The sequence below is a fragment of the Pinus tabuliformis genome, chromosome X (assembly GCF_031772625.1).
Source record: "Pinus tabuliformis cultivar Carrire ecotype Pingquan chromosome X, CPIR1, whole genome shotgun sequence".
Classification (NCBI taxonomy): Eukaryota; Viridiplantae; Streptophyta; class Pinopsida; order Pinales; family Pinaceae; genus Pinus; species Pinus tabuliformis.
The window spans coordinates 1,274,471,210-1,274,493,242 of NC_142308.1; the positions used below are offsets into that span (position 1 = coordinate 1,274,471,210).

At 36.4% G+C, this 22,033-nt stretch overlaps 1 protein-coding gene across 1 annotated transcript in view; it reads left to right on the forward strand.

Annotated features, from left to right (window-relative positions):
* Positions 1–4,485: 4,485 nt before the first annotated feature.
* The window catches only part of LOC149144644 (CBS domain-containing protein CBSCBSPB3-like), a 69,459-nt gene continuing 51,911 nt past the window's right edge, over positions 4,486–22,033 (forward strand). The window contains exons 1-4 of the mRNA XM_089449042.1: positions 4,486–4,971; positions 5,065–5,233; positions 5,305–5,437; positions 5,535–5,696. Coding sequence (XP_089305168.1) covers positions 4,805–4,971; positions 5,065–5,233; positions 5,305–5,437; positions 5,535–5,696 — 631 coding nt within the window. The 5' untranslated portion in view covers positions 4,486–4,804. The remainder of the gene's footprint in view (positions 4,972–5,064; positions 5,234–5,304; positions 5,438–5,534; positions 5,697–22,033) is intronic.

Sequence of the window (22,033 nt, forward strand, 5' to 3'; positions counted from 1 at the left end):
ACTAGGATCGAAACATGAATTTGATAGTTAAGATGTAGGGGAACATTCATTCTCCCATTCATAACGTTCACCTCAATAGTCTCTATTGATATCTCTTCTACATCTCCTCAATTTTGACTGACCTTGGCAGTGAGCTTCAACTTTGCTTGTTTGCCTTTGCACAACCAACTGTGACCTTGCACTGCCACTTTATTTCTCAATAATTAATCTTTTTTGTTCGCACTTTGGGATTGGCTCTGCTAACCTTGCTCAGTGGCCACAGTCACGTTTGTAGAACTTAGTGTTTGGTCTTCGCGGCACCTGTTGGGCACTAAAGACAACACTGACAAGCGAAAAGCCAAGAAATATTTCTTCCTAAACTGACATGGTACGTGAAAGAGACTGTGCTAAGACATAATGGGCGTGGTCTGCTGCCCCCAACTTGGCATGACCTAGGGATGGAATGATACAATGAAGACATGCTTCAACACATTAGGCTTCTGGTGGCCACCATGGAAACTCAATAACTCAGGAACACTAGTAATGGTCACTAGGATGTTTGGAACTTGTTGGGCCGCCATTTGAGGGACCAGGAAGAGGTATTATGACTTACAGAGAGGCAAATTACTAATATGAACTTTCATCTAATACAAACTCGCTCTGCTTCAAGGACTCTGTCAAAAGCTTTGGGAATTCATTTCCCTCCTCCTCCTCCACCTCCAGCCTCCCCTAACTTGCTAGCTCATTTAGATAATTCAGACTCTACAACTCGGGGATCCAATCCTCCTAGCCTTGAATTCCTCAACCCTAAAACTCTAAGGACAAGGATCTAGAAGACCTAGGGGAGCGAGTTCAAACATCTGTGAAGCTCATCAATCAAATGGCTAGCAACACAGACGATGGTAAAGCTTCTCAGGCAGGTATCTCCATGCAACAAAAGGTCACCACCAACCTGCCTCTGCAACAACACACCACTTCTAGCATGTATGTAGTGTTTATTGATTGGAAGCGACCTCCTTGGCCCCCAAAAGGACAAGATGACCCCTTCCAGCTCATTGCCAAGAATGATCAACCCCATTAACACGTTCAAGGAAAAGCTCTTCCAGTTTTTGCTCTGTTTATGTTTTACCTATGATCTTTCTCTATCACTGTCATGAAAGTTTTTACGAATATATTTTAAAGTTAAATGCTACTCTCGAACTTTTTTAGACAACCGTCAAGTTTCCCTCTCAAGGGCAAATGGTCTCTCTAATAAGTACCAAACTGAGATAGTTTTGACGTCGTAACTCTCTTCTGAAATGTTACCCTATACATGTATTATTTGTAACTAATGAAAATCTAATAAAAAATTTATTTTAAAAATAATAAAAAACATTTACACTAAAAAAATTTAATCTATTTAAATTAAAATAAAAAATAAATTTTATATTTATTTTATACCAAAAAACAAAAACACGGAAACAAATACAAGTGAAAATCTGGAATAAATTTAATATATATTAGTTTAAAAAAAGTCTTGGATATATAAATCAAAGTAATGGGGCGTTTAATGTTTTTGGGAAGAGCCAATAGCATGATAAATCATATTTTAATTTAGAATTAAAATTTATTTTTTCATTAGTTTGGAAACAAACTATGGGCAAACAAAAAACAAACAGCCCACATTTTAATATGTATTAAAATTAAGTTTCCCTTCTCGAAAGGGTTTCAAAAACAAACCATGGGCTAAAAAAAAAAAGGGGCGCTGTATGTTTTTTGGGCGGAGCTTACGCCTTTGACTACGGGCAGGCTATTAATCAAAGCGTGGTTATGTGAAAAAGGCGGAGCCAATGGTTTTATGAACGAACCAATGACCCTATCACTAAATGTTCCGGTGACCGTGGGCTTCGTCTCCAAGCCCGTGGAATCGATCGAACCAAGGAAGATTTTTTATGCTCGTTTTCTTCTATTTTTTTTAATAAAATGAGAGGAAGATTTTCTGTGCTAGTTTTCTTGGGAGTGACATGGGTTTGAAATACAAATTTCTTAATAAGTTTAGTTAATCTTAATTAAAACTTCAAAAAAACTTAAAACTCAATCTAGGCTAAGAAATAAGATGGGCCAAAACCTTTAAAAAAATTACTTTATTCCAACAAATGAGATCAATTGAGTCCCATTTTTTAATGAGCATATACCTCAACTTTAACTTTAAAAAATCATTAATTACATACCAATCAAAGAATTTGCATAACTCACCCATAAAAGCTTATGCTATCCCCAATTATAGATTTTATATACAAAATATCTCAACATAAAAAGTTAAATTTTCTAATAACAATAGAAAATAATTATAATAATAAAAAATAAATATAATTGATTAAAAATAACTTTTTAAAATAATAAATTTAAGAAAAATAACAAAAAAAAATGTAATAATAAAAAATAATTTTTTTTGTTTTGTTTTAAAGAAACCATATCCAATTGGGAATTTATATCAAAAGGAAAAGTGCATCTTGAAAGTACAAGTTTTTTTAGTAGATGTAAATGATTTCTATTAATAAAAATGGTTTTACATTTAGAGTATATTGCTTTTGACATCTCAAAAAAAATGATTTGAAAGTGTAAGCTTTCAAATTTGGCAGAGCAAACTAAATACTATCTCTATATATGACAAGTTGGAATTTGGGTGCCATAGGACCAAAGGAAAAACATGAGACCAAGAGACTGAAAATTTTATAATTGTCCACTTGCTTATCTTTGAGAACCATGCGGAAGAGAGTATCCATCTAGTGGTGAACATCGAGAGAATGTAGGAAATGTAACCTTCGTTTTCTGAATTTCCTCGGATCAAGAATCCACTCCAGGCCTTCTGCTCCAACCTCAAAATTAGATCAGGAATCCACTCAAAATCAGATCAGGACTCCACTTTAGGCCTTTTACTCCAACCTCAAAATCAGAGAATTAAATGTGATTACCAAACTCCTTTGATTCAGGGTACTTCAGGACTTCTGCTCCAACCTCAAAATCAGAGAATTAAATGCGATCACCAAACTCCTCCTTTGATTCAGGGTACTTCAGGACTTCTGCTCCAACCTCAAAATCAGAGAATTAAATGTGATCACCAAACTCCTTTGATTCAGGGTACTTCAGGCCTTCTACTCCAACCTCAAAATCAGAGAATTAAATGCCATCACCAAACTCCTTTGGTTTAGGGTGAAGGATTTCCCTTTGGACTTCCAAACAGACTGAATCAAAATAAGTTGCAACAAAATCCCAACTAAACAACCTTCGATGGTGAGGGTAAAACTAACCACCTCTACTACTTGCCATTCTCTGTCAAGGAGACATAGTTACAGAGAGAAAAGAGCAATCCACACAACCCTGGGCAAAACAATGACCAACATGACGAATAAAAAAACAAAATCCAAATTCTTTGAAACCTGACAACACCGCCACCACTCGAGACAACATCGTACCTTCACCACCTTTCAACTACTCTCATGCATTTATTATAAGAGAGAACGATTTTCCTCTTTTATTTGATACCCAATAAAGAAAGAAACATAAACCACTATCAAATCCATTAAAGGAAGAAGTGAATTTGCCTAGACATACATAACTTATTGCAACTTAAAATCATAATTAATTAAAAAAAAAAAACATAATATATATATATATATAATATTATTTTTGATAAATTATTTTTTTAACAAATTTAGTGTTATTAATTTCTATTTAACTAAAAAACACAATTATAATCATAAGAAAAAAACTAAAAATGTAAATAATAATATTTTTCTAAAAAATTTAATGTTATTAAGTCTTATTTAATTAAAAAAACATAATTATAATAATATAAAAAAATCTTAAAAAAATTATATTTTCATTATTTTTATTTCAAAAATCAGTACACAATTTATTCCAAAATACTCTCAACCACATAATTAATTAATTATAAAAAACCTCATAAATATAAAAACCACTATTCTCTTATGAACTTCATTTCCAAAGAATATAACTCTAACTCCCATTTCATTTACCATACTACAAATAAAAATAAAATACCAAACAACATAATTGATTTTTTTAGTAATTTAATTGATTATTCTTATTAAAAGATTAACTTACACACTTTCAAAAGATAATAATTCATAAGATAATAACTTAAATGGAATGTCTTTCAAATACTTTAAAACCTACATCTTTATAAATTTTACCATTTCCTTATAACGCATAATAAATATACGTTCTAAAAATTTAGCTATAAATACTCTACCTCGGAAAAAGTTGAAAAACCAATACCAGGTTTATACCGCTCTCTGGACTTAAAAAAAAAACCACCATCCTTGGTCGTCCTCTTTTTAGGGGAGAAACTCAACCACGGATAAGTTGAAAAACCAATACCAGGTTATAAATATTCTACCTTGGGAAATGTTGAAAAACCAATACCAGGTTTTTACCACTCTCTGGACTTAAAAAAAACCACCGTACTTGGTCGTCCTCTTTTTATGGGAGAAACTCAACCACGGATAAGATGATTCGATGGATAGCCATGAAGTCCGTAATTCAAAACTAGGTATCGTAATACCACTAGATGAAATTCAAAGCAATATCTGAACACTACCAGATAAGACAAATTTGGAGGGAACGGCTTTATGAAACGGGTAAAATCCGCCAAATATGGAACTCCGAACGTTCCTGCAAGATCTTGCGAATTATAAATAGCATAGCCGTTTCCGGCCGAAGCAGCCCGTGATGTTCACTCATAATCAGCTGGGCGAGTTTGAGGTGGGGTTGGGTTTTTGGTTGCGGGATTCGAACGCGGATTAGACGAACACCCGACAAGATGAACAACCAGGGACAGAGTACGGCAGGAGCTCAAAGCAGGAGGCAGAGCCTGACTCAAAGAAAAGGGTCGGCAACTTCAGTGAAGAAGCAGGTTCCGTCTGAGAACGGAAGCACTGGGAACGGTAGCATTGGATCTTTCAGGAAATCGGCGACGCCGGTTTCACCGTATGCAAAGAATTTTTTCTACTTTCTGTTTTGTAAAATTGGCGTCTGTTTCTGCATTTTAATGCTATAAGTTTGTATGCTTTGTCGAAACAGACCAACGTCGGTGGAGAGGACCGTGAAGAGGCTGAGATTGTCCAAGGCGCTCACTATTCCAGAGGGCACGTCGGTGTACGATGCTTGCCGTCGTATGTCCATGCGCAGGGTCGATGCTGCTCTGCTCACGGATCACAGCGCCTTACTCTCTGGAATCATAACCGACAAGGTCTGTAAATTTTCGTTAGATATTATGCTTTTATGGCTCACTGTTCGGGTTTAACTCTCTTTCCTATGCAGGATGTGGCAACGAGGGTTATAGCCGAGGGTTTGAAGCCTCGCGACACACCGGTTTCAAAGGTCATGACGCGGAATCCCATCTTTGTCATGGCGGAGTCTTCGGCCGTAGAAGCCCTCGAGAAGATGATTGATGGTTGGTGCTTTACTATGAGTTCTTTTATGGGGTTCTGTTTAAATTTTTTGTCGATTCATGAATTTGTGTGTTAATGTGGGCACATTTTCGAGGACAGGGAAGTTTAGACACTTGCCGGTTGTGGAAAATGGCGAGGTCATTGCTCTGCTTGATATTACGAAGTGCCTCTATGACGCAATAGCAAAGATGGAAAAGGTCGCGGAAAAGGGCAGTGCTATTGCTGCTGCCGTCGAAGGCATCGAAAGACAATTTGGAGACGGTTAGTTTCTATTCACCTCGGCACACGATTTCATGACTTCATGTTCCTTACCAGGCTTGAAACCCGACTTCTGAACCTGTGCTTGAAGACGAAACTTATAATGCACTTCGTTTCACATTCTAGTATGGTAATTACTAGTCATTTTTTTATAGTACTTAAGTATAATGATTTTACATATTTGATTATATGTAAATAGGTTATTACTTAAAATATCCGTATTTCTGACATCCACTTTTTCGACCATCTCAAAGAAAATTTCCCGCAGAGAAAATCATCAATATTATTAACGGCAAAACCACAGAAAATGTGCATATGGCTGTATATTTTACTAATCCCTAGGCGAGATGGCATTAGCCATGTCGATAATAAAAAGAAACATCTGAAAAAGCTCAGAAACCATTTGCTTCAAATGTTTAGCAAATACACTTTCAACATATTATAAAAAAAATTAATAAATATAGTTTCAACATAGTATAAAACGAATTATAGGTAATACATATAAAACCATCGTGATAACAATGGCTTTCTTGGAAAGAGGGCCAATATAACTCTGTTACCACATGAAAGTGCAGGGACAGTTGAAATTGTCACCAAATTGTGTTGGTCTGGGGCCAGTTTTTAGTGATTTATGGAAGCAAAAATGGTATTATTAGAAACATGATTTCATTCAATGGGTTTCTTTGGCTGTGGCGCTGTTTTGTTAGTCAGTGCGATTGGAATGGCATGCCTGGAAATGAACCTAATAAGCTATTATCGATTTTTTATAAACAAGACTAATGCATGGAAGCAAATATCACATCAACAAGAGCTTGACTCTGCCTTGCTTTAGCAGGGGTCATTCTTTCTTTATCATATTTTCTTCTCAGTTACAGGCCATCATCTTGACTCTGCCTTTGCTTTCGTGTAGTGGTCATTCTTTTGTTATCATATTTTCATATTCTCAGTTACAGGCCATCATCTCACAGCCATTTCACAACTTCATGGCTGCTATAGACTTTCACGGTGCCTTGATCGTATTAAAGTTTGTTTATACACCAACATAACCGAGACAAAAGAGAGGAAGTATACTAGATAAACCAACTACTCAATTCTATTAAATTCGCTGCAGTCTAATGTAACCATTTTGTACATGTAATTTGATAAATTGTTCTCAGGTTGGAAATTAATGGTTACATGTAATTTGATAAATTGTTCTCAGGTTGGAAATTAATGGTTACATTTAATTTGATAAATTGTTCTCAGGTTGGAAATTAATGGTTACATGTAATTTGATAAATTGTTCTTAGGTTGGGAATGAAGAATCTTAATGGATGAAAATACACATTATTCACCATATGACACATCATTATGCATAGAATAATAAGAATTTTGAAGCTCCAATGGAATCTTTTAGGGAATTGCAGTAGCGCAAGTGACATGTATCAAGGATAACTCTCATGTTTCTAGACTTGTTGCTTGAGTAAGAAGGTCATCTTTTGACGAGACCTATGGGATTTAGTGGTGCATCTTGGAAGGGTTGATGCACTCTAGTTCGCAAGCTTGCTTTGCTTCCCTTAGATCAACAAATTATCATTGAGCTTGTCGGGCTCATCGATTAGGTCAATGTGTCCAAGATTTGAAATGCTAGGGCAATTTTTGCTAGATTGGTGTGCAAGTTTTGTTTGCTCCCTTCAATAATATCACTGATAGGTGCTATATTCCTTTTGCATCAACATCATGTGTTGGACCTTGTCCTCAACGTGTGTTGGGTGGCCACTAATTTTGATGACATGCGGGTTTGTTGGCTAGATAGTGTGGCATGCGATTGACTCTCCTACATGCTGTGGCTTTACATGGCTAGTTATTTTTGAAGTGCTCCCCTCCAAGGCCAACTTGGCAAAGAGTGGGATTTGTGTTAATCTCTATGTTGTTTGCTAGTGCTCCAAGTTAGTGAAGAACATGTTGAAGGATTGTCTCTTTGTGAAGAATGGTTAGAAATATGTTTAATATCAATGTTCACTTCTTCTCCAAGTAAGGATTCATTGGTGTGCAACTATACTTGGTGATGAAGACTAATTGGTTCACTCCACTTTCATTGGTATTTGTGATTGTTTGAGAATTTATACTTTGTATACCCTCTGGAAGACCTAGTGTAAGTTTATTTTTGATAGTGAGGTCAATTTGTTGCCTACGTTCTATAGCATGTGGAGGGGTGAGGTGTGTATGTAGTTGACCAATGTGTTTTTTTCTTATTAAGGATGCAATTTCTTTAGATGCATTAGCATATTTTGATTTTATTCCCACTTTATTAGCATTGAGGAAGATAATATAAGGTTGAGATAAATACACTTAGCAATAAAATTTACAATATGAGAGTGCCCATGTTTGTAATGGCACTAAGTGTTATTTGCAGTTTTTTATTGGGATAAATTAAATCTTTGAGAGAATGATTTCGGCAAAATCACATAGAAAATCATTTGACCTAATAATTTAATTTAATTTGCCCTAATAATTTATTTAAGAGATTTTTCAACTTTAACATCTTTGACCTCTCTCCTTGATCCTTATCAACCTAGTCCCTGGTCAAATCTAGCCGTTAGAAGTCATTTTTAACCATTGCTCGGTCAAATATAGTTGTTGGAAGGACTTGCATTCCCTATTTAACTTGTTGCTCAGATTTGTTCTTCAACTTGTCCTAACGATGAACCACACTGGTTGGTTTGAAACGCGTCTTTGACAAATGATTTTCTATGTGATTTTGCCGAAATCATTCTCTTAAACATGTTATGGATCACAGAAGTCTCTAAGGGCATATTGAACCATGATAACAATGGGTAAGCCTCATGTTTTGGTAAATTCATCCTCTCCATCATGGATGAGATACAGGAAAATACATAAAACTTAAGAGACTCAACAATGAGATTGCTTACCAAAATATGCATGCCTTGTCTTTGTTTTCATTATTTATTATGATCTACAAAAGTGTGAGAATGATCATAATCAAAGATGATTGCATTTTCACTATGTTATACAATAAACCACTTGTTCCTATGTAACTAACAAACATTAGATATTTTTTTCTATGTAATTGCATTTATGAGGGAAATCCATCAGGTACTACCTTCATGTTGAGGATGGTACCTAGGGTAAATTAGATTTTGTAGAAGTGGGAAGAATAACATTCAGTCACACAACCACTTGGGCTAGACCCAGTTGACACTAACATTTTCTATACACACATACATACACACATCAACAAGTAAAAACAAAAGAAGGGTATGAAACTTACATCCTCAATGGACGTTTTTTTAGTTTTGGGTATTGACTAGCATTAATTACGCTCACAAAGTAGAGATTTGTCTATTAATTGGAGTGCTTTACATGCTATCCATTACATAGTTGTCTATCAAATTCCAAGGATTATTAATCTTCTATTGCAGTCCTCCTTTATAATCATGGTGATCATGATTAAAGAATGAGTAGTATTTGATTTTTCAAGGAAAAGAAGGAAGAACATAATTTCTAGATGTTTAGTTGCTGGAACCATAGGTTAAGTAGGTTCACCACCCTCTAGGTTTTCTAAAGACAATGACTCAATAGTGGATAGTTGAGTAGGAGAGTAAATTGAGCAATTCATTGAGAACTTAACTAGTTGGTCAAGTTGATCATGGTAGTCGATTGGTGAGTAAGTTGAGGCAAAGTTCAAGGGGTTCATTATGTGGCCTTTCTAGTCAAAGTGTTCCATGTCTTCCTTGCTTCAAGGGAGTTATTCACACTTTGGTACTTTATATGGATGGTCTTATGTATCAATCTATTATGGGAGTTTTGATTCCTTGTATTTCCTATTGTATGTTGAGTTCTACCCACTTGTGTTTGAGTGTTGTAATGGCATCTTTAGACATCACCTCTTTTTATAATGTATAGCTTTTTGATCTACTAATTCCTCTGTTCTTTAACATGGTATCAGAGCTATTGATTTGAGGCCTAACTTGTTGTCTACAAGTCTTTTGAATGTTGTCGTAACGAGTCAAAACTCTTTAGTAGTTTGACTCAAGATTTTGACTTGATTATTTTATTAGGGCTTATATCTATAGATCAAGATCATGAGTTCCTTTCTCATATCATATGTGGTTTCATGCTGTGATTTATGTCACAATGACAGAGTTTCTAGTTGATATCTTTGAAGTTTTTGATGGAATGGGGGAATACATCTTCATGGAGCCCCTTCTTTTCTTGGCATTGGATTATATGGTGGAGGATATTCATTGCTCTATGATGGATTGTCATGGTTGGTAGTCATTGAGTGGTTTGGTCCTACTTTCATGCATTTGCTTAATGGAGGCACTTTTCTCATGTTGGGGAGATCACCTTGTTAATTTCTCACTACCCATGTTGTTTTAGTCACTACTCTCAGTTGGTTGTTGCATGGTGGGGTCATGTCTTTTTCTTAGTTGTTTGCATCCTCTAGCACATGGTGGTGTGTTTTACTAGTTTTTAAAATCTTGATATCATTCATATTTCATCACATTTTCATTTTGTATCTTGGTATAATCCACATCATTTTCCCATTCCTAGAGGGTGCTTGAGTCATTTCATCAATTTTCATATAGATTTTCTTCATAAGTAGCCTTTCATTTGCCATATTTCATCATTTCACCATTTCCATGTGTGAACACATCAACGTGGTTTGGAGTATTGTTATCACTGTTTAATTACCCAAACTTTAGCTTTTGTGCTACGTTATTGGCCTATTTATTATATCATGTTATAAACCTTCATTGAGGCGTCATTGGCTTCTTATCTTAAAATGTTTTAGTCATTCACCAAAGAATGAACTTCCTTGCCCCTTGTGGTACACCACATAAGGGTAGCACTCTCCATTTTTGCACATATGTTAAGGCAACACATAAAAAAGGAAAAAATAAAAGGGAAATTATGATTTGCTAATGGTTGACTTCTTTATCAATTCATCCTTATCCCTTTGCACACATGTTGAGGAGGTGGTTGAGCTTTGCACATGGTTTGAGAGGTCATTGTCAGTTATGGATGCACCTTGGTCATTTATTTGCCTTGACTCCTCTTTGGCGCATTCTTATAGGCTAGTAGGTGGCGTGCTCCATTAAAGGGTCTATATGAACCTTTGAAAGATCCTTGTTCACTCCTTGTTCCACCTTTTTGAGGCTAAATGTGACTATGAGCTAAATTGACCTACTTTTGGGAGGAGATCCATTGCACATTTTTCGAGATTGCATTATGGAGTGACTTTATGACAAAGAGGATCTACTAATTAAATATTGCCTTGATCAACCACCGTGGGGGGCATCCATCTTTCGTAAACTTATCTTGTTGGAGTTTGTTACATGGCACAATTAACCATTCATTATTTTGTTATTGTTTGAATTGTCACATGAGTTGGTTATGTGATAGACCATTAATATTATTTTCCTTGGAGAGAAAGATGTATCTAGATAACTGCAAGTATATTTTATTGTTTCTTCTTAGAGAAGAAAGTGGATCTCAACAACTCATTACTACTTTTGGTAAGGAAGTTGTTGAGGTTAATATTTGGAAGGTCATTCTTTCTTTGATGGGAGAGAAAGAATGAAGATTTGGAGAAGCAAAACTATTTTCCCCCTTTAGTCAAAACTTTGGGTGGTTCTCGAAAGAAAATATCGAAAAAGATTATGCCTAGGATTGATACCAATAAGAATGTATAAACCATTGCTTCCATAGATTTGATCATAATTTACAATTATGGAGATAGCTTTTGAAGAAAGTGGATCTCAATAACTCATTGATACTTTTACTAAGGAAGTTGTTGAGGTTGATACTCGAAAGAAAATATCGAAAAAGATTATGCCTAGGATTGATACCAATAAGAATGTATAAACCATTGCTTCCATAGATTTGATCATAATTTACAATTATGGAGATAGCTTTTGAAGAAAGTGGATCTCAATAACTCATTGATACTTTTACTAAGGAAGTTGTTGAGGTTGATATTTTATGGTTATTTCTTGGAGAACTAATGGATTTAGGAAAGCAATCACTTGTTTATTGTAAGAGAGATAAAAATTCCTCTATATAAATGAGCCTTCTCTCCATTCATAGGTGGATTTTGAGGGACTGTGGATTTGGATTGAGAGAAGTGATAGGAGATTATAGGAGCTTGGGGTTTTAGGTTGATAGAGCTCCCTTGTGTATCAAACCCTTGAAGATTAATGAAGAAGTGATGTATTGCACCTACTTTGTTGCATGGTTATGTTTATGCTCTTAAATTGTCGTGAATTATGTATATGAAACCTCTTGTAATAATTTTAATTTGAAGGCCTATTAAGGAAATATTTTTTCATTTTGGAATAGAGTAATGTGAAGAGGTTCTCCCTCTTGTTTTCCTTGTTATAATTTTGTTTTATTCTCTTCATATAATAAACTAGTCGTGGAAATGGAATTATAATTCAAGCAAATATAGTAGCACCTTCATATATCTTTGATGAGAAGCACCCTTAGATCTCCAAGATTAGGTTTCCACACATTAATTGCTAGGAAACACTTAAGGTTAAATTGTATCAAATTAACCCTTTTAACCTTAAGTACACACTACAATGATGAATGTATCGACTAGTTCTTTCATCCATTAAATGGTTGAATGTGGCAAACGACTATTTTTTGACTATATAGCCAAACTCAAAGTAGTTGATTGTCACAAACTAGCTTCCTTTCCTTTCTTTATCTTATTATTTTCCCCATTACATTTTCATATACTACAACTACCTTGTGTTTTATCGAGGCTTTCTTTTTCACCTTGAGCCCCCACTCCATAGCCTTGATAATCCTAACTCTAAGGAAGCTCCCTTGTGTTAGAGAAGAGAACCTAAAGTGCGGGGAAGAGTTGTTGAGGTGATAGTAGGTAGCCTTTTTGAGTTATACAAAGCTGACACTTTGGTTCTTAGGACTCTACACTTTTGTGGGTGCTAGATTTTGTTGTAACAAGGTTTAAGCAAGAGCTTGTGGTTTTGAATGGCTACAAGTATGGTATGTGGGTGCAAGATATGGAAACATTATTAAAAAGCAAGGGTCTTTGGTAGTGAATGAAGATTGTGATTCCATAAATTGAAAGATGATCAATAGATGTTTGTCATAATGGGAATGAGGATGATGTTGTAGGAGTTATAATGACTTACATCTACAAGGAGACTTGCTTTCATATGAATGGGATTTATTTTCGTAATCAAATTCGAAAGAAGTTGAAGACTTCATTTGACAAGAGTGATGAAATTTGGGTTATGCAAATTGAGAAAGGGTTGATCTCTATAAATCCTCTTTTTAGAAATAAGTGAAGATTATTTGGTTTGCATGAAGGTGCTATAGTTAAAAGTGAGTGAATGTAGAACTAGTTTTTTAAAGAAGGGTGGTCAGCGTGAAGAATTGATTTGGATGAAGCTGAAGACACCTTATATGTATTTTATTTTAGATTTTGTGCTAGTTGGGTGTTTGAAAAGAAATTGGTAATGGGTTACTCCTTTGACTCCATATGTGGTTTGTTAAGGCACAAGAAAAATTGCTTGATGAAAGCAAACTCGAAGTTAAGCTATAAAAAACCTATTTATCGAAGGCAAAGTTTGACAAAACTACAAGGAGAAATCGATTGAGTAGGTAATTATGAGAAAGAATAGGATTGTGTCAAATAGAGTATGAAGAAGAAGCATGATGATCAAGCATCAATTAAGAAAGGTAGGAAGAAGAAGACGTCTTGTTATGGTTGGAAATTAAGACATATGGACAAGACTTCTTGGTAGAATGTTGATGTTAGTAGCTCGGGTAGGTACTTTTGCACATGCATAAATGTTTAGGTGTGTGGAAGTCACCTAATTGACTCTTAACCTTAGCAATTACTTTAATTATTTAAGTAATTGACTTTTATAAGATAAAGTGAGTTAATCTAATGAAATGCAAAGGTTATTTGCATTAGTGAATTAGATGAATCTCAATTGTTGATCTCAAGTGATGTTGAGATCTAATCTCAACCATTAATCACTTTGGAGATTAGGGTTGTGGATTTGGTCAATAACTCAAACTTATAAAAGGAAGGCTAGGCTAAGGGAGACAACTAGATGAGTAGCTTAATCTTTTTCAGATTGACTTAAACAATCTATTCAGTCTCTTCCCCTGAAAGATAGAATGAAAGAAAGAAAGAAAGAAGGGTGTCAAGATACGATGAGAGTGAGATCATAGTGATTTCTTCCCTTGAAAGATAGAATGAAAGAAAGAAAGAAAGGCACCAAGATACGATGAGAGTGAGATCATAGTGATTGGGTGGAGAACGACTTCCATTAAAGTGTGCAGGTTTCGAGAAAGACTTCAAGGGGCAGTAAGGGAAGGTTTCGAAATAGCCAACAGATCGAAGGACAAATTAAGGGTTCGATTCATTGCATTAAATTTCAGGTTTTGTATTTGTATTTTCTTCAATGGGCCATTATCTCACGAAAGGAACCCTTGTAAATTATGAAGTTATTTAAATGAAGGATCGATTTGAATGGCATAAATCTTGTGTGCATGTGTAAGATTGATGTTTAATTTTGCTTACACCATTATATTTGTTTACTTGTTAAAATTCCATTTGTGTCTTTTATTCAATAGATCTACATAATAATTAAATGTTATTGCAAAGAATTTGCTAGGTAGTAATTGGCTAGGTTACTGGGGCTAAAGGAAAATTAACATAGAAGACCAAAGACCGAGAATGGAAAGCCAAGAGACTTGAAGGAGACATGAAGATTGGGTAGTGGATCAACTTGTAAAACCAAGTTTCAAAGGGCAAGGCAAATAACTATATGTTCATTATTAATGCTTCTCAGGCTTTGCATGCTCATGCTTCTAAAAATGAGTAGATAGTTGACTCTAGATGTACCCAACACATGGCTATAGATGCTTCTCTGTTTTCCTCTTTGAGTAAGACTATAGAAAATTAAATCTTTATTGTTGATGGTTATGTTGTTATTGTTGTCAATAAAAATGGTCTTATTATTGTTGGTGGTAATGCTTTTATTATTGGCACACTGTGTTTGCATGTGGGATATGGTGATCGATTTCCACTTAAAGTTGATGTGAACCAACTTGGTATTTGTTTAAAGGGGTTTTGAGTGCATGCATCCATTGGGGAAGTGTGTAAGCTAGTCTAACAAGGAGGTTGTCCCTTAGCTTCATGAAATGCTTTGCATAAAGGCCATATTGGGTTTGAGCCTGCGAGTTGGATCTAACCAATTGCTTTAATGAACTGTTTATAAATATTTTCTTTAGTGGTCTTGTTTGACTCTTGTTTGTTCAAAATTTGTTGGCTAAAAGCACCCAAAGAGTATTGGAATGCAATAAGTCTATCCATTGAGATGCTCACAACTTGTAATAGGTTAGGGAACCTTAACAAACTAGCAATGTGCTCATTGGGATGGATAGGTCGAGGTAATAGCCTTCAAAGAATAGTATGCAAGATAAGGGTATCAATCTCTATTGGTGGTTGAATCAACAAAGCTACAATGTAACGGTATCAATCTCTATTGGTGGTTGAATCAACAAAGCTGCAATGTAAGGGTATCAACCTCTATTGATGGTTGAATCAACAAAGCTCTAAATTTGATGAAGTAGCGAAACTAGTTCAAAAGTGGCCTTGGCATGGAAGGGGTGAATTGTGAACATTGCATGAACAATATGTTGGTGAATGGTCTCGTTACATCTAATGATGTAGTGAAGCATGGGAATGTGAACTCTCTCCATCTTAGGCCTGTTATTGCTCAAACTAGCAGGGGGTCCTGAAGGGGCACTTTGCTAGATCAAGAGCAACAATGAAGCTAAAGCCCACTGTCACCACAACTAAAGCTTCCTACTCTTTATGGACTTTCACTAATGGGAGGAGACCTGATATATAGAGAATCACTTATGAAGGATAGATCAACTAAGATGGATGTGAAATGATCTCAATGATCCTTTCTTAGGAGACACTCAAGAATGGGACTTGCTTGCATTTTAGGCAAGGTGCAAGGTTCTCTAGGAAAGGGGAATAGGGATTCAAGGGCTTGGCTTAGGGAATGTGACTTGTAAAGGAGCTTCCTAAACCCTAAAATCCTTGTTGAACTTGGTTTCCCAAGTGGTTTTTGAAGAGTTGACTTTGATAAGATATGGGACCACACTGGACCAAATGGACCTAGGTTAAGTCAAGAGGAAGGAGTTTAGTAACCAATGATAGACTTGACCTAAACAAGGAGGAGAAGGGGATCAAAGAAGTGATTTTCATTTAAAGATGCAAAATGATCCCTATGAGTAACTAGCCTAGGGAAACTTAGGGCAAAATCCAATCTCGAGGCTAAGGCTTGGGATATCTCACAACCACACCGTCAGAATTCCCTCAAATTTGGAGAAGGCCTAGGAGACACATCAGCGTAGTAGAGGCCAAGAGATTGAAGTTTTTCTATGGGTGGTTTGTCAGGAAAATGATGCCCGAGGAGCCCTACTGTGGATAGACCTTGAATAAAGAAGGAGAGGTGAAGAAAAATGGTTCTTTAAGTGATCACCTTATGGTAGACCAATGCCTAATCCTTTAGGGAGATTGGAGTCAAGAAGAATATGAGAATGAACTTTGTTTCTAGGTCAAGGAGGCTTCAAGGACAACTTTGCTTGTCATTAGGGCAAAAGAGAGTGACCTTAAAAGCTTTTACACTTTGTTTTGCAATGTAAGATGGCTTGTCAAGATAAATTCAGTCATAGAATTATCCCTAGGAGAATTCGTTCAACATACATGGCCCATACATAAAGAGATGCTATATAGAAACATAATCCCACAATTTCACAGTAAATGCATGCAACAATTAGCCCTAGTATAGCGAAAATCTCATCATCAATGCATGTGACAAAGTAAAAGAAGAAATAACATTAAATTTGTACTTACATGTAAGAGAATATATCCAACCATCAATAAACTTGCCAATTAAGAAGCTCCAAGATAAGAAAAGATAATCCATACATCAAAATTCATCCATGCTCCAAAATTTCGTCCACCAAGAAGGAATAGCGAAAATCTCAAGAGAGATACAAGTCCAAACCAAGTGATGATGAGAAATGAACTCTCATCATTTGTATTTATATACTCCTAATGAGTTTGATTTAGCTACTTAGGCCTAGATTAGCCCCGAAAATAAAAATAATGTGCAAATAACTAACCCTAAAATAAAAATAATGTGCAAATCACTAATTTTGGTGACAAGCCCACCAAACTAGCTCATAAACAAAATAACAAGCCTCTCAAGAGGTCGAATGATCAATAATACGTGTCGTTGGCCCCCCTAAGAAGCCTGATGAAGTCCACGAGTGCCATAACGATGAATAGGACTCCCAAAAGTTAATGGACAAGGGGTTGGCCCCTTGTTCTCCACATAATAAACCTGTGGTGCTCCCAATGGGTGTGAGGGCACACAAGTGACCTCATGGGTCTCCAAGTAAGTTGAATATGCTTGTAGACCATTTGTAAGGGATCAAATGATGGTGTAAGTGATGCCACATCAACATACAAGTCTTGGGTCATCTGTCAAGTGCATGGTACAATTGTGGGGCTGGCTGGGCAGAGATGAACCAGGTGCATCTTCCTCGTTCAATAGGTGAATCTCGAGCAATCTCTGAACATCTATAGGGTTCCATGGAGTGTTGTCTACTGCTGTGGAGGCCCATGGCTCTCAACACACACCCTACATGTGCCAATGTAGCCCTTTGGATGGTTAGGAACCCGTATAGGGAGGCCAAACCCAAAATGGAGAGCCCCTGCAATCTTGCATAAATCCAATGCGTTCCCTAGCCTTCCAGTACAACAAGTCATCAAGCAAATCGAGTAAAAGAGTTTACAAACCATGGACAACGGGTGGGCACTTCATAATGCCATGCCCTTCCATAATGGGCTTTGGCATATGCTAATGTCTCCAAGCTCCAAATGGGGTTAACCAAGTATCCTATTAGGTGGTTTCTACTTCTAAAGGGGATAGTATGTCCAAGGTACATCCTTTAAAGGGTGGTGGCATGTGATAAAGAGATGAATGGAGTAGGGGATGAAAAGGGGTAGCCTTGAGCCACACGCTGGGGTACAAGGGTAGCTAATAAAAGGGAAGCCCACACTTGAGTATATAATGTATAGGAGGGAGCAATCGTGGTACATGAGGTGCCTCAGCCTTGATTTTTCCACCTTTCTTTATATGCCTTTTGCCTTTTATAATTTTTATTTAATTGTCTGCTTAAGGCTCAAGGGATAAGAGCATGATGTGTGAGATATAGCAGTGGATACCCCCTTTAAGGTAGGGCAATTCATTGCCCACCAGGGGTTGGGACAATCATGGGTTCCTGAATGATAAAGGAGGCTCATCTAGGGCCTGTAGGAACCAAGGTGATGGCCATGATGATGGGGTAGAGCTCATGTATTGGCTTTTGCCAACATGCTAAATGTGTTTGTCTCGACCATCTTTTGCATTTTGTGGTACATTTTTTTGTTGAATGTGGCCAATTATGCTTTTACTTTTCTTTTCAGCTGCATCAACCTTCAGGGCATCATTCCAGGCCCGACCCAAGGTGTGGGCAAGGGGAAGGGGAAGGCTAACCCTATGTGGACCCAGTGGAGGAATGTGGACCTAGGTGGGAGAAATGATGAATGGGGTTATAATGAGTGGAAGGGGAGTAATATATGTGGATGAGGGAGCAGGACCATGCAACCAAAATCAGGGTTTCTCATGTAGTACCATCCCTAAATCCCAAGGGTCAGTAAAAGAGATCCCATGGGACTAGGGTTCAAGGTTAACATCCAAAAGAGGTCTAGCGGACAAGAGCACAAACCTTGCCCACTCTTTCCGTTGAATTCCCCCATTAATCCATGCCCAAAAGTGTTTTTGATAAGCAAACTACAATACTCAATTACCAAATGACAAGGCATACCTCTAGGTTCGACAGGCCCACCTTCAAACATACAATCGTGACAGATGGGTGAGGGACCACATGGCTGGCTTAGGTGGTGGAGAAATGGCACAATGAGCTAGTTGGTGGCTGCAAGGGGTTGTCGACTAAGGACCATCTTGGAGAATTTTTTTCTCCTAAGGATATCACTTACAAAATGGTGGGTAACAGGGTCAATAATACTTTAACAAACTAGGTTCCTAGACATCAAAGTTACTTAAAATTGTGGGCCTAATAGTGTTATTTAGAAAGTCCATCTTGGATGGAATATCCTAAAGTCATGTTGAAAGCATTGTTACTTAAAAAGGGCTAAGAAGCTATAGCTCTTGTTGGTTTCAGGCTAGAGAGCTTATTTCAATCCAAATCATGACCTTGAAAATCAAATTTCTTTGTAGGTGTGAGTGGTGATGGTATTGATCTCCTTACTTTTGAAGTGGAAGTGGTAATTTGGTGGGATATTTTTTAGTTGTTGAAGATAAGAACTTGAATGAAGTAAAGTAAATTGAGAGTGTAACCCATTAAATGTTACTATCAATTTTAACAACAGGTGGATGTAAAAGGAAAGTTGAAATGAATGGAGTATAGGTATTTTTCACTGAGAGACTTTAAAAAAATTGCATATAATAATTGAGCAACGTTTTAGTTCAATTTAATATGTGAAGGTGGAGCTTGTCATAACTTTTTTATTTGAGGAAAGCCTTGCGAGGAAATCCAAGGTATTCTTCCCCATATTCGTAGATGGTGTCCTTAGTATATTTGTTATTGTAGATTAGTGTGCCTCATTTAGGGGGATTGAATTGGGCACCTGATGGCATATAACTAGTCAATTGAGCTGACCCCTAGGGCTTTGAGCTTGTCATAACTTATATGTCTCAATCATTGCTATGAGGATTAGATCAGTTTTGAATTGATTGACCCCAAAAATTGAATTTGGATTTGAACTAGTAAAAAATTGAAAAAAAACTCTGTTGACCAAAAATGCACAAAATATTCAAATTTTGATAAAAGAAAATCAGTGATATCCATGTGAATCTAAACCATTAGACACAAATATGCAAATATTTCTCATGTATATAGCAAGTAGCATTATAAGGGTGCATATAATCCATACTTGAACCAAAATGAAGAAACAAAAGTGCTTGAAATGGCCTCTAGAAGCCAAAAATAAACAAAGTACTAAGTTTTTACCAATAACTATTAGACTCTACAATTTAATCATAAAAATATCTCTCATTGTCTTGACTTTGTTGCTTGGAAGGCAACAAGGCAAGCTTGCATCTAGGCTTTTAGTTCATTAGCTTTGCAAGGTTTTACATTCTCTTCTACATGTGCGAAGTGTTGTTCCAACTTGTGGATATTCCCCCACTGATTTCCTTTTGACAATTGTTGCATATAATTTTACTCCCAATCAATTGGTAATGCTCCCATGTTGGATTCCTCTTCTCTAAGGAGCCATCGCAATTTTTTTAACCAACAAATTTTTGAAGACAACCCTAAGGTTTATTGATTTTTAGTAAAACAACAACAATGTTATTGTAAAAATAAGTAGGGTTATAGAAGTAAATTTAATCTTTTACATAACTTTGCAAGTGCTCCGAGTGAAGACTTCAAATTTGAACTTTGAATCAACAAAACAATAGCTCCAAAACAATGGAAGAATGATGCTAATAAAGATGAACACTTGCTCAAAAATTCGCATGCTCAAAAATTCCAAATCGATCAAGTGAAGAGTGTGAGACAACTAGAGTGGGGGACCTCATTAAGTAGAAAGGGCCTAAGTTTAGAATTAGGTCTTTATTTTTTATTATTAATCTTTCTTTTTTGAAGTGGTTTAAGTGGGCCTTGAGCACCTCTTTATGATATTGTATTGAATCGGTTGGTTTAAACCAAAAAAGGCTAGTTTCACATGGAACCAATGACTTTTAGATGGACCCATTGGTTTTGTTGGAAACCCATGAACTGGTTTTGACAAGATGGTTTGGCTAACTTTGATAACTTTGGTCTCAATGCATGATTGTACGCATATTCAAAAAAAGGAAAAAAATTAAGATTGGAAAAAAATGAAAGAAAGTGTATTGCATAGTAGGAGAGGGAAAAACAACACTAACTACCAGTGTGATCCATAGCTTAATGAGTAGCCAATGGAAGTAATGCTCTCATTAGTCATTAGGAGCAATTTGTTCCCATGAGTTGATTGGTCAAATGAATTGAAGAGGCAAAAAATCAATTATAAAATAAAATTTGTTAAAGAATGGTAACATATGTGGGTTGTGTTGTTGCAAAATCTAGCAAGCCTTGTGGAGGGGTACCCTAGAAGGCAATCAGTAGACTAGGTGATAACAATGAGTAAGTAGCCCATTGTCACCACAACTACTACCCCTTGCTCTTTATGGATTTTCACCAATGGGAGGAGTCTTGATAAGTCACCTAAGAGATGTTTTATGCCTAATGGTATAAGGTGACTACGAGGCTTTTAGGGGAAATGCACAATTTAAGTACAAGGCTCCAACAATGAAGAAGGGGCAATTTACTTTCTAAGTAGAGGCCAAATTGAGACAATGAAAGACCTAGGGTTTGATTGATATGTTGTGTGTTGGGATGACCCAAGGTCAAGATGCCAAGAAAAGGTTTCCAATAATAGGTATTACCAAGATAAAGGCACATGAAACCTTCAACAAGCCCTCAAGTTGAAGTTATAACATCCTAGTGCAAACAACTAGGGAAAGAGAAATTATGGATGAAAATGGAAGGAATGGACACCAAAGGGGAATGATTTTGAGGTAACCACTCAACCTTAGATGTTGAGACCTTCCAAGACCCAAACTTCTCCTAGCAAATTTACAATAAGCTCTATTTGGTCACTTGGCCTTAAGAGCGCCGAATTAGAGAGAGAAAGAAAATTCAAATTTATGGGTAAAAGGTGGGTTGATCACCAAAAAAACTTGGCCAATGCTTAGTCCTTGGGTTGATGGAGTTTATGGATGCTTGAGATTGGCTAGATCTTGCGAAGGAGTAAGTATGTTTGGTGCCGTAGCAACCAAAACCCTAACTATTACCTTTGTGAGAGATCAAAGGCACTTAGGAGAGCTACATCATGAGTTCCCAAAGGGACTGCCATTCACAATCCATATATGACTAATGCATAATGAGGCTATCTAGATCCCATGCAATAGATTTTCAACAAATTAGGGCACACTAGAAAAAAATCTTAAATAACCATTGCATTCCATACATTAGACATCAAATGAAAAGTTCTTCAACAACAAAGCTTACCTACAAGATGAAATGCTTGAATAATCCATCATTGATCCAAGATAACTTCTCCAAAGTCAAGAAAATAGCTCCAACATGCAAAGTACATTCCATAGGTCACATCTTGC